The sequence below is a fragment of the Drosophila persimilis genome, unplaced genomic scaffold (assembly GCF_003286085.1).
Source record: "Drosophila persimilis strain 14011-0111.01,24,50 unplaced genomic scaffold, DperRS2 tig00000000-arrow-pilon, whole genome shotgun sequence".
Classification (NCBI taxonomy): Eukaryota; Metazoa; Arthropoda; class Insecta; order Diptera; family Drosophilidae; genus Drosophila; species Drosophila persimilis.
In genome coordinates this window covers 24,879,290-24,892,495 of record NW_020825288.1, presented here as the reverse complement: position 1 = coordinate 24,892,495, position 13,206 = coordinate 24,879,290, and the positions used below count along the sequence as shown (strand labels likewise).

The 13,206-nt window shown below is 42.5% G+C and overlaps 1 protein-coding gene across 4 annotated transcripts; it reads left to right on the top strand.

The window, feature by feature from the left end:
- Window positions 1-211: 211 nt before the first annotated feature.
- On the top strand, window positions 212-13,026 carry LOC6592054. 4 transcript variants are annotated; one of them, XM_026988710.1, is made up of 6 exons: window positions 212-336; window positions 9,768-9,811; window positions 10,821-10,904; window positions 11,631-11,912; window positions 11,977-12,280; window positions 12,344-13,026. In XM_026988710.1, the coding sequence occupies exons 4-6, from the start codon at window positions 11,651-11,653 to the stop codon at window positions 12,813-12,815; spliced, it is 1,038 nt and encodes a 345-aa protein (XP_026844511.1). In that variant the 5' UTR covers window positions 212-336; window positions 9,768-9,811; window positions 10,821-10,904; window positions 11,631-11,650; the 3' UTR covers window positions 12,816-13,026. The 4 variants fall into 4 exon arrangements, with proteins under 4 accessions (XP_026844511.1, XP_026844521.1, XP_026844515.1 ...); XM_026988714.1 differs by lacking the exon at window positions 212-336 and adding an exon at window positions 363-920; XM_026988720.1 differs by lacking the exon at window positions 10,821-10,904.
- The last annotated feature ends 180 nt before the right edge of the window (window positions 13,027-13,206 follow it).

Here is a 13,206-nt window from a genome sequence, read left to right as displayed (position 1 = left end):
TGACGCTTTGCAGCTGTAGTTGTAGCTGCAGCCGCTGCCGCTGCCTGTTCTCTGCTTGTGTTTGCCTGTGTCGCTGTCGCTTTCGGCAGGAGTTGTTTTTGTGTGTTTTGTGGCTGTGCGGCTTACGAGCCAAGTCGCCGTCGCGGACGAATCAATTGCGCGCAAACCATCGACGGCAACGGTTCTTGTCGTTCCGTAGTGACCAAGCTCTGAAGTTCTGTTACTTTCTGTGTTCCTGGAGGAGATCTCTTCTCTGGGCACAAGTCGAATATCGTTGTTTTTCAATTTTTGTACAAATGTTTTAAAAGTTTAAGCCAAAGCAAAGCGATTCGTGTGGTAAGGCACTGTTAAACTGTTAAATGTTGTGTTTGTGCCGCGTCTTTCTATATTTTGATAACTGTAGAACAGAACCGTTAGAACAAAGTGCCCTTTCGCCCTCCTTCAAAAAAGGGAAAAATCTGTAATCTGTGTAAAAGTGCCAAGAGACAAGACAAGTAAAAGGAGCAAAGCAAAAGAGATAGATCTAAGAATGTGCCAAAAACAACAATTTGAGTGCTTAGCGCTCTGGGTGCGCCGGCGCGGCGGTGATGATCTTGAACTCGGCTCAACTCCCCAGTGCGCAGGCGCAGGCAGCCTAACGGTGCATCGGCAAGTGCAGTTGCTTTTGCAAAGAGTGAGAGGGGACGAGAGAGAGAGAGAAGAATGGCAAAGGCAGCGCCATTGCATTTCTTTTGATTGCTTGTGTATCATCTTTGGGGATCTCTCTCATCCGCCTCCGCCTCCACCGCCTTCGCTTTGGCGCAAAAAAAGTTTTTCGTCGCCGCCGAAATGGCTTTTCGCTCATTTTTTGGCGCTGGAACTCTGAAGATCGCGCGCTGATGGCTGATGCGCTTTGCTGTTGCCGAGTGCACTCCCAAAAGGTAATCCTATGCTTGAGTTATAAAAGTGCCGTTAGCTTTTTTATGTTTAACCGTTTGGCGTTTTGGGTGCAGCCTAATGAAGAGAAGATTCTCCTCTCTCCGATGAGAAGTCTCCAAAAGACAGACACACACACATACACAAAAATAATTACAGCTAATGTCCAAAGTGCATCTGGAGAGAATTTATATTGGAATGAAGAATGGTGTATTTGGATGAGGTTTTGCAGTGGAACACTCTCACTCTTTTTGGCGATTTCCCACCTTCGTTGGAAGTGACGTAATGAATCAATATTGCAGACAATTTGCAGTAAAAGACCATTACGACGCAAAAGATGACATTGTTGCTGCAAACATTTCTGTGTGCTGTCCCCCAACGAAGCAGGGGGGACCGCTGTCGGCCTTTGATTTATTTACATGTGCTTTTCGGAGGAGAGCACAAAGAGAAACATTTCTTTGTCTCGCTCAAACAAACACTCTGACTCATGCTCTCCCGCTCCTGCTTGGTCTCCAAGTCTCCCCCTCTCTCTCTCGCACGGTAGCTTCAAGAAGTAACGGGAAAACAGCAAAAGCAGCGTCATCCTTCCCCTCCATCTCCACCTCCATCATCACGTGTTGCCCAGCTCTCTTTCCATTTATTTTTCGCTGCCATGCCGCCATGTCAGCGCCTTCATTATAATAATTTTTATTGCTTTTGCATAAATCAAAAATCATTAAACATAAAAAAAATGAAATCGTTAAAAGACGAAGAACCAAAAAGAGTATGAGAAAAAAGTTCTCAAAACGCACCTTTTTGGATGTCTGCACTAATTTCGCATAATGCTGTTGTTGCTCTCTGATCCTTCTTTTCTTTCTGCTCTTTTTTTCTCTCGCATTTCCGTTACTGTTGCTTTTGCCGAAGAGAGGGTGTGGGAGGGAGAGAGGGAGAGGAGAGCGCAGCCATGTCTGCGGTTTGCATACAAATTCATTAGTGACGGCTGCCTGCCAATTCCCGCTCCCGCTCTCCATCCTCTTGCAGTCTCCAGCGTTGCCTCCCACACAGCAATTTCTGGGAATTTTACTGCACCTTTCCAGGAGGGGAGGGGGGGCTGGAAAGCTTTGCAAGGAAGAGGAACTCACACGGCGCTGACTGACCCTCTCTCTCTATGCAACTGTTTCATTGGAATTATGCTCCAGCTTTTGGCGACTTTCCTTTTGTTGCATTTGCTATAATCGTACATAGGTAGGTAGCGGGACGGTACTGTTACAATTGTGGACAACTTTTATGACAGATAACAGCTCTACCTAACTGTTGAGTTCTACATTTGGCAAAGCTCTTCATAAAACTATAAGATGAGGAAGATGGCGAAGAGGAATGAGAATATCACAGCAGCTGTGTGTGAAAGTGAAATAAACGGATTTTTGGAAATATATCAAATGGTATTTAGTATTTAGTGCCATTTTGAAATTTGTATTCAATCTTGAACAACACTCCCCTTCCGTAGTTCTGCGATACTTTTGTGGCCGATAAAGCTTTTAATTCAATTATCTCATATCCATATCAAAACTGTCTCCATCTTTGATTTATTACAACACTCATTTCCCATAGATTCCTCCATAACCTCTATACCTCCCCGCCCTTAGCAACACGTACTTCTCCCACATAAATCTCGAAACCGAAACGAAACGCAACTTTTTGTACCACTTTCGACTTCTACGAAAAAAGAAACACACACACACACACACGCACAAAACGAGCTTCAAATTGTTTCTTTTTCTGCTCCTCATCTTTTTCGGTTGTTGTTTTTGGAATGATTACTGTAACCAAAAATGTGACCTGATACTCCATCCAATATCCGCCCCTTCCCCCTTCACCCTCTCAGTCCTCTTATGACAATTTGGTCACTAATTTTAGGGGCACTCTGCTCTGAATCTCTGGATCTCTGTGGATCTTTCGGCCTGAACCAAATACAGTTGTCGGTACAATTTTATTGATCTTTTTTCTGCACAGAAATATAAAATTGTTTCATGGTCGATTGTTGTTGCTGTTGCTGTTGCTCTTTCGGTTTCTGCAGCTGTCGACGAAATCGAATTCGAAACTCGTGCGTGTATGTGTGTGAAGTGGAGCTGTAGCTTGGAGTTGGAGGAGATCCCAGCCAGAAGATCCCTGAAGAGGGACGCCAAGACTCCAGACGATAACAACAACAACAACAGTAAATACTTGGTTTAGGCAGAGGCCCCGAAATAGCCACTGTCCATGGGTCCCAAAGGGCAGCCCGAAAAATATTTTTATCTTGATATAAATACCCTTTCCATTTCGGTGGGGTATTGAAATGTGGGATATATACATATACGCAACGAAAATTATAAATCAGGCCGATCCTTGATCAAAGTTAGGTTCTAAGGAGAAGATTTTAGACAAATATTTATTTAACTTCAGTTTTATTAAAATTAAAGACCCAATACTACTAAATTAGCTGAAAGGGCATGTGAAATTCGGTGTTTCGTTTCGTTTCGACTGCATATTTGTTGTTTCTCCTGTTCTAAATACGCCAAAAGTTGCTTTTGGGGCATAAATATATGTCTTTAGTGGCGGTGTGGCATGTCTGGTTGCGTTTTCGGAACTTGGTAAATGGGGCAAAAGGCAGGCGGCAGACGAATATCTTTTGGTGGAGTGGTTCGGAGTTGGGAGTCGGGAGTCGGGAGTCTGGGCCAGAATTCATGGAATTAGTTAACGATTAATGATTGGATATTGATTTCGGTTTGTGGCTCTCTATCTCTCTCTCTGACGTTGAAGATTGCTTTGAAATATCTTCCTCACTGGTATATTCGCTCTCTTCGCATATCGCGCTTCGCTTTTACTACTCATTAATTTCATTTAACTATCCAGAGACATTAAAAAAAAAGTAAGGCTGGAAGAAGCGCAAATGAAGTTCCTGCTGGCGCAACATCTTCCTTTTGGTTTGTGGCACATCTTTCTCCGTTCAGGCATTTTTACATAGTTTTAGTTTTCGCGTTGATGCTTGTCTTAGTTGCGCTGCCAGCTTTCTTTTTGAGTGTTGAGAGATTCTCTTCCTTATAGCGTTGCTAACTGCTTTACGATCTGAACGGACATAAAAGTCCAAAAAGCATGGAAGATACCGCTCTGGACAGACAGCATCTCTCGGTTCTTCGTTCAGGTAGTATATTCTTTGCTGTTTTTTTTTTCTTTCTTAATTTCGTTTCCCGCTTCTGGGAAACTTAATTTGTGTGGATGCTCCTTGCCGCCATATCAAATTGGCGCTATCGAATACCTAACACGGCAGAATACCTAACGTAAATACATGCTATGCTTTCTGTCTCTATATATGAGAATATGGTAGGTACATATATACATATGTAGGTGTGGACAATGAATGCCCCATATAAAACTATGAAGCAGAAGCAAAAGAATCAGCTTAAAATCTGCTTAGCTCTGTACATTTTTTATTTGCTGCGAAATTTGAGGCTTAAATTCTTCAACAAGATTCCAGGTTCCACATTTGGAGCATAGCACCCCCCCCCCCCCCCCCAAACATTTGGGTACACATTTGCGTAGAAAAAACTATTTTAATTTGTGTGAGAACTCTGCTCCGTTGGTTTTTGAGCATGGTATTGGTGGGTTAGGGGTTCTTAAGATGGCGCATATTTAACGATAATCATTAGCCTTCCTCAGTGGCTCCTTGGCAACAAATTCGAGCGGGGCACGGCTCTGCTCGGTTCTGTTCCCCCAGATTGTGTGCCAATGAAGTAATTGAGCTGTTGGCTGGCCTGGCCTGGTCTGTCTGTCTGTCTGTCTGTCTGTCTGCCTTCCTGCCTGACTTCTTGGCCACTAACGAGATTACAGCACGTTTTCAAACTATTTGGGCAATTAAAAGAGGCAGCGTAATGGCATAATGTAGTTAGCGGAATACTTGCGAGAACACTTTGTAGAAAGCATAATAAAAGATGCATTTCCTATGTAGAATTTAACTATGCAAATAGAAAAAACATTAGGCTTCTAGGTTAAGTTTTTTAGTAGGAAGCTTTAAAGTATCTTTTCAAACCAAATAATATATCCCTATAAATTTCGACTATAATTCGACTATAGTGGGAATAAATCATTCCTATGGTTTTACGACAGTGATGTACAGAAATCGAATCACTTAACGGATCGGTTTGGAAATGATCTTCTAAAAAAACTAAATTAAATTGTGTTGCTGCAAACTACAATTATCCAGGGACCTGTACGAGTACTCCCCAATCAAAAATGTTTTCCCATTGTGCATACTCTCCTATATGATGCTCCACTTAAGCACACTTCCACAGAGACCGTTCGAAATAAATTTGTGTAATTTCTGGCCATCTACACCTGCAGACTGGGGACTGACAGAGGAGGAGTACATTGTTGGGTATGGAGGAGTACGGAGGGGCAATCAATTGGAGTACTCGAAGTACGAACTGAAACCACAATAAACGATGCGCTGATGGACGACCATTTGGTTTGATGATTGCAGCCACGGCCCATATTATGCCATAACAATATCAAAGCCAAATGAGTGGTCGTCAGACAGGTACACAAGGCAGTACAAGACTATATGGGGGTTGTCGGCCAGAATGGTTTTCTGGGCATTGCAGGAGACGGATGGAGACGGTAGTCCAAGGCACAACATAACTTGTGTGGGGTTCTCTCTTTTGTGCGCCACCAACTCATATTAAAACACCGTTATGCATATCACAGGGGAAAGGAGAGGTGGAAGGGGAGCGGGGATAAGAGATCCCGATCCCCACATATCGAATGGAGATTGAGATTGAGATTGGTGTGGCCATGGCGTAACCCTTTAATTATGCCACTCATACAATAGGAAGAGAAAGAGTGCGAGAGAGATCGTTCCTCTCAACGTCAACGCCTTTCGAATGGCACTCTTTTCTGTGGGGCTCTGTGGGGCTCTGTGGGGACCTGCTGCTGCACTCCACTCCTCTATGCTACTTTCTAAAAAACTGTCCAGGAATATAAATTGCAGCCACGTTTCGTTCTCGGTCCCCTCCCAAAGTGTGTGGCGGCTGTCTCTTGGCAAAAAACAAAAGTCAAAAATTCTATCCAAATGCAATGCAACTTTAGCACTCAGCCTCTCTCGGCTTTGGCTCTGCATCTTAATTGCATTTCGATTACGTTAGCATTGGACCAAACACCAAAACGTAGAAAAAGAAAATACAAAGAAAACTGTGCTCTTCGGAAGTAGAAACAGGAATACCCTTGCGAAATATATATGGCCCGGTATATCTTTATGCCCGATGGAGGAGATGGAGATGGAATCGATGGAAGAATCAGAATAAAGTTAGGCTTAGACCCCTTCCAATGGAATTTTCTTCAAAAGTATATAATGTTTTCATATAGAAAAATCCATAAACAACGACCGATATACGGATATTTTAGCCCAATTTCTATAGCATTTGCGATTTATGTTGTAGAACTTTTATCGATTCGATAGAAAGATGTGCATATTTAACAGCTTCAAAGTACTGGAATATATCCGAATACTTGATTTTGAAACACCACAAAGTGGCTCCTTATCTTCCCGCTTCTGAGATCTACTGTGTCGCACCGTTCTAGTGACAATTGGTGGACCCTCTGGCACAGGGTATAGAAATCACAAAAAGCATAAAAGCAAATCAAATCAAAAATGCTCAGGCGGCAGTATGTTAGCAACAAGTTGCCAGCAACATGCTAGAGCCTCCACCAGGCCCCCAGCAGCAGGCAGCAGCAGCAGGCAGCAGCAGAAGAGGAGCAGGCAGCGTCGTCTGGCAGACAAGGCGACTGCAGGGAGGAGGCTGGAAAATAGACAACAGATGAGACAGCCAGGCACGGCCCAAGCTTCAGCTGTGGAACGCCTTTTATGTGCTATGGTACGGGATGATGGGTTGGCCAAAAGGAAACTGGTTTTTCGCCAAGGCAAAGGCGAAGGAAGGCTCCGAGGCTGAGGCTAGAAATTGTAACAGCCACGCGAGAGAGGTTCTCAGGCAGGCAGCAGAGACCTTTCTACAAGAGTCTGGTGCTGTGGTGCCTGGTCCCCAAATGGTCTGCTGGTCCTAGGCACTGGCCATTTAATACAGTTATTCTCTGTTCTCTATTCTCTCGATCTGTGGGCAAACAGGGCAACAAGTACATCAGGCAGGCAATACAACAATAGGAAATGCAAACTGTTTTTGGCTGGAAGTCATGGACATGAGACCATTCCCGTTCACTTATCCCTCGGCCTCCACTCCATCCATAGTATAGTCGTGGGCACTGCTCTCAGCTCTGTTCTGCTCTCTCTCTCTCTCTCTCTGTCGATGCTGCAAGGCCTGGCTCTGGCTCTACCTATGCCTTGGCAGTCATTAAAAATGATTCTACTCAAACTAGAACAGACCAGCAGCAGGCAAAGGAAAAGGCCGTGCGAGGAGGAGTGTAGTGTGGACCCGGGCCATCATAAATGCTACAGGAGAAAGGCCAACAGACCGCACTGTGAATGCCCTTAATGAACATTACATATTTTATGGCCTGATGGCAAGGTGAAAAATGGCAGAAAGATTAATGGAAAAGTCACAGAGAGAGGGAGAGAGATGGTGATCGTAGATCAAGCAGAGACAGACAAAAAATGATTATTACCATCCACAAAGGAAAAAGATGATCATACTATGATCTACGGAGTTAGCTGCCGTTTTTTTTAATACCATCAAATGTGTAAACACTGGTTGAAAAAACCCCGCATTGGCTGTCTAAAAAGATTTTTGCTTGAAAAGGTGCAAACACTGACTTTCCAGCATTTGTATCACATGATATTTGTACTTGTGTACGCACTGCTTGGAAGACAACCGTATTTACAGAATTAATTTATTGTGAATACACTGCCTAAGAAATAACAGTATTTATAAAATTCATTTATTGTGTACTCAGTCAAAGTCTCGAAAAACGCACAAAATCTGATTTTTCCCACTCCAACTTTTTAAAGTTCTTTGAACCCGAAATTTCAATGCCATTCTGTAGAACACTCAAGGAACAATTTCTCAAAAATATAATGCACGAATAATTTCGAATCGGTTATCAAAAAAGTAGTTGCAGAATACACTCTACCCCTAGCTCTCCCTCTCTCTATCACTTCGTAGACTCTGCCACGACTTTATTCCTTTGGGGTTTATTATGTCGGATCTGGAGAAGGCGATATCGAAGTGTGTTACTGCCTGGCTTGCCTTGTCAGCTGTTGGCTTAAGCTAATATTATTACATGATATTGTGCACCACACCACACTACACAGCGCCACAGAGCGCACCACTCTGGTCTCTCTGCTCCACTTCAGACTTTAGATGCGATCCGATCCGCTCCACCCCTTTTTCAAGTCTCCATTCCATTCCTGGGCAGCTTTTTCAATGAATTATTAGTTATTTGAAATTTATGTGCCGTTCTTGTTTCTTTTTTTTCTCTACACTCTTTATGGTTCTTTTCTTTTTATCGCTCGTCTATTTGCGTTTCCGCTTTCCGTTCGCTTGGGTTTCGTGTTGGGGTTCTTTGGGACGACGGCTGCTTATTCCTTTCATTTGCTCAATGAGAAGCCCCGTCAAAAAGTCTTGGAGCCACGGAGCCTCTCTACATGTCGTTGGGGGCGTATTTGCCTAACGAAAATAAATAATAAATATGAATTTATTGCAGAGTTTGTTCGTTTTTCGGTGCCCAGTGTGTGTGTCATAGGGAACAGAACATTAAAACCTCCTCTAATGCCGTGGTAGCCCCCGCAGCGATCAAATAAACAAATACGATTCCCCCTTCAATATTATGATTATTTTCTGCGCTGCTTCTTTGGGTAAGATAAGGCCCGACCCCACACTTGAAGAAATTGAGGGCCAAGAAAAGGCACGAGAGGAGGAAGGAACTCTGGTCTGGGGTTTTCACGAATTTCAGTGTAATTCAGCGAGAGATTTTTCTGCTGCTATGGCAATTCTTCCGCTCGGGGATCATCAGCTCAGTGCCGCCAGGGTTTTGTTTCTACGAATTTGTCACGCTTTGGATTTCAGATTGTGTTGATGTTGGCCAACTGTGTTAATGGATCCAGCAGCATACATACATACCCCAGATATGTACATATGTATGTATCTGTATGTATTGTAGTGCTTTCCCTTGTTCTGAAATGATTTGAGGCGTAAGTAAAAGGCATTTAACGCTTGATTTTGCCAAGAGTTTAATTTTACCTGCTTAGGCCGCCTGATCCTATACGATCCCATCCGATCCGATCCGAACAGCGCCTCCAACTCCTGCCGCTGCTGCTCCTGGTCCTACTTCTGTCCAGAAGGATCCTTTTTGCGACTATTGTTGGGCATTCTTTTTTTTGTTGCTTTGCTTTTGGTCTCCGCCCGCACAAAGGACACGACACAGAGACATGTGAGAGCCATCCATTCAAGTAGGGGCGGAAATTTAATCTGAAATGCAGTTTTTGTTGTTGCTGTTGTCTGCTATTGAAATATGAGATTTTTAGGGCTTTACGACGGCTTTGTTTGTCGTCTACGTTTACCTACCTGTTGAAATGCTTTGGATTTTTTTTTTGGCGGGAATTTTATTTTAATAAAGATTTTTCATGTACTGCTGAAACTTTATATTCCTCTGCTCTTTATATGCATATCCTGTAGGACAAGACTACAGTACTACTCGGAATACCATAGAGATTGCCCGTAGGACGGGAAGGTGTCAACGTTTTACATTTTGAACAAACATTGCACTTGTCCCGGCCTATGGGCGGCTTGTCATACACATCGATCGTACAACTAGCAACAAAAATTATTCATATAAATTAATAAATGGAAAAAACTGTCTTTTTACTCAACAAAAATTTTCTTTGATTGCAGCTTTCACATATGCTAAATTCAAACGAGGAAAGCGTGAAAATTGGGTGAGCTAACGTTATTTAAGTGTAGAAAATACATTTCGTTGACATTTAAAAATTCTCAAATGCGCGGGCACTCTTGAATCCAGGCTGCCACATCGTAAAAATATGACTGACATCTTTTCGAGTATTTTTCGGTATTTTTTGGTATATTTAAAAATTACAAAATAATCAATAAAACAATCAATATCGATAATTTTATAATCGTCGATATAAAATCGTTGGTATTAATTTTTAATCAATAACACAATCAATATCGATAATTTTATAATCGTCGATATAAAATCGTTTGTATTAATTTTTAATCAATAACACAATCAATATCGATAATTTTATAATCGTCGATATAAAACCAATGAAATAAATGATTAATGTGTTAACCAGTGCTAAAATCAACGAAAGCCTTGAATAATATCGAATAAACTAAACTAATCGAATAATAAAAACCTCTATGGTAAAAACTATTATTTCTGAGCGTGGCAGTTTTTGTCAATCACGATCGAGCCAGTCAAGACACGGTGGCATCTCTGCCTAGAGATGCCTATCTGCTGGGTGATTGTGTGTGTGTGTGTATTTGTGAGTGTGTGTGGCTTGTCTCTCTCTCCGTTCGTTTTCTCCATAAAATAAAAACAAAAATAAAAATAAACTTGAATGTCAAAATATTCTTCATGAAACGAGCTGTGACGATGCTATCGATAGTACTATCGATGTTTGCAGCTGTACCTCCTCTTCATTCGTTATTCATAAAATATAAAAACAAATTCACTTAAAAAATATTCTCGCTGCGACTGGTTGTGTGTGAGTGAGTGGAAGGTAGCGTAAAGAGTGGCAGATGCAGAGAGAGAGGGAGAGAGCAAGAGCGTGAGACCGGACCAGAGCGTTGGTTTTTATTTTGTTTGCTTCCTTCCACGCCTCTGACCGCCGCCACAGCCGACGGTTGCGCAGCCATTCCTTAATTAATTTATTTACGTTCGTATTGATTTTTTAAAGTAACAACAATTTGAATATATTATAGAGAGAGAAAAGAGCGCGCGCTTACACACACACACACATAGCGTACATAAAAATAAATATATGGGAAAATCGTTCGAGGTTCGAGGTGAGTACAAATCTATAAAAATAAATTAAGAAGAAATATAATTAAAACGTAAACAGTGCGAGGAATGTTCGGCCGAAAATTATGTGTGGCTCATTAAGTATTTATTTTAATTATAGTTTTTTTTTTTGTTTATTTTACTTTGTGTTTTATATTTTTCCGTAATTTGTTGATTTAAAGTTTGCCTTCTTTATACAAAAAAAATTCCATTTAATGCGGCTGGCTTTGCAGTTGCAAAGCAAAGTCGCCGTCTCCGCCAGCAGCATTTCCGTTGAATTTTTCTTGTTGTTTTTTTTTTGTGTTTGATATTTTTTACGGTATTCATTCGCTGGCTGTGTTTTTATTGCTGTTGCTGCGGCTGCGGTCTCTGCTGCTAGTGCTGCTACTGCGCTGTTTATTATACTGCCACTGCGCTGCTGCCGTTTTCGTTATCATACAACTTTGTTTTTACTTTTTTCTTTTTATTTTACTGTTTGCATTATAAAAAAAGCCAAAGTTTGGAAAACTAATGAAATTATAGTTAACTTTTAATATAGGGATAAAGCTTGATCTTCCCTTCTTGGAATTTGTACTTTCTTTATTCCTATTCCTTCTCCTATTTGTTGTTTTTTTTTCATTAATAAAGTAGTTGGAGCAGATCCAGTTTTAATTGTACTGCGGGCACTTTTAGTTCTAAAATTCAAAAAAAAAATTAAGAATTAATTGAAAATATTAAATTATAATTTATAGAAAATTAAACCCTCATTGTCATGTATATGGATCAAATGAACATCAAAATGGAAGAACTTTCGCAGGTGCCAATGGATCACGTCTTGAAGCTTCCAGCTTTGGCGCCAAAGGGTCGTGGACGGCCTCGCGCCTCGTATGCCCAGACGGGGGAATTCGATGTTGGCCTAATCCGTGAGTTTCGCTCTCGGCCTGTCCTGTACGACCGCTCGTCCAAACGCTACAAGGACAAACCGTACGTGGCCCAACAATGGCTGCAAATCTCGCACAAGCTCGGCTACGATGGTGAGGAGGAGGACTCCAGTGATCGCTGCGAACAAAGACTAATATCGGTTTGTAATTCCCTTAGTTTCCGTTCTGAAGGAGCGTATGCTGAACTTGCGGAACCGCTACAACATTGAGAAGCGTCGCATCGAGAGTGGTGGCCTGAGCGCGCAGTACTCGCAATGGCCTCAGTTCGAGAGCCTTCACTTCCTGGCCAATCACATCCGTAGCCGACGCAGCTTTAAGAACACGTCCAAGGCAGGCGATGAGGCCTACGAGGCGGAGGGGGGCATGAGCGACAGTAATGGGCAGGTTATGAGCATCAAGGATGAGATGGATGAGGATGAGTTTGACCACGAGCAAACGATGCCAGTGACCACAGTGCTGACGTGAGTGCCAAAATCCGATTCGAGCCCGAGAGCTCAGTGCTCACCCAGTCTGCCTTCTTTTAGCATTCCGATCACCTCATCGGATGATGGCAGCTATCCGACAAAGAGCTACCGGCAGTTGATGAGTGGCAACAATGCCACCAATGGCAGGAGCTACAGCTTACCGAGCCGCCAGCAGGAGCTTGTCATCAGTAAAGTCACCGCAGCCGCCAAGCGTCAAGCTCCCGAAGAGAAGGAAGTCGAGCAAGTGGAGGAGGAGCCAACAGCCAAGCGGAGAGCAGATGAGTCGAGAACCTACCCCCCGACAGTGCCTACACCCCCTGAATTATCAGCATCCACGACTTCCAATGCGTATGCGAAGTTCCATGGCTTCGGCGAGTTCATGGCCCACTCCCTCTCCGAATTGCCGCTACCTACTGCCTTGCTTTTGGTACAGAAGTTCACCCGCGAGCTGGTTCAAAGCACGATCGGTAGTCAGAAGGTGATTCCCACGGAAGAGGCCGTTCATTGCAGTGAATCAGAAGTCGAAGACTAGAATTAGTATTACTTTTGTTTTTAAATACGGGCTGTAGCTAATCAGATACCCTTCGAAGAAAAGTGCACAAGTGGGTTACTACAAGAGCGAAGCCCTATTTAACATAATACTTCCAAGACACACACTTGGTGGAGCCGAACTATACTTGTAATGTGCAAATATGTTACGCTATTGATAAATATATATAAAATATATAGACTTTTATAAACGACGACAGTTGGTCCCAGGAGCAAGAATTCTGTCACTGATGGTAAAGGTGGGTTGTTCGATCGACGAGAATTCGACTGTGGATAATGTTGGATGTTTGTTCGATCTTCGAATCCAATGACATGGAACAATTTATATTCCGACAAACAAATTCGCCTGGATACTAACCTTATTATCTAAAGAT

Bases quoted from the DNA above. Each gene is read 5' to 3' on its own strand.
- LOC6592054 (XM_026988720.1), top strand. From the start codon at position 11,651: ATGTATATGGATCAAATGAACATCAAAATGGAAGAACTTTCGCAGGTG. The intron at 11,913-11,976 runs GTGAGGAGGAGG...TAATTCCCTTAG, and splicing joins GCACAAGCTCGGCTACGATG to TTTCCGTTCTGAAGGAGCGT. The intron at 12,281-12,343 runs GTGAGTGCCAAA...GCCTTCTTTTAG, and splicing joins CCAGTGACCACAGTGCTGAC to CATTCCGATCACCTCATCGG.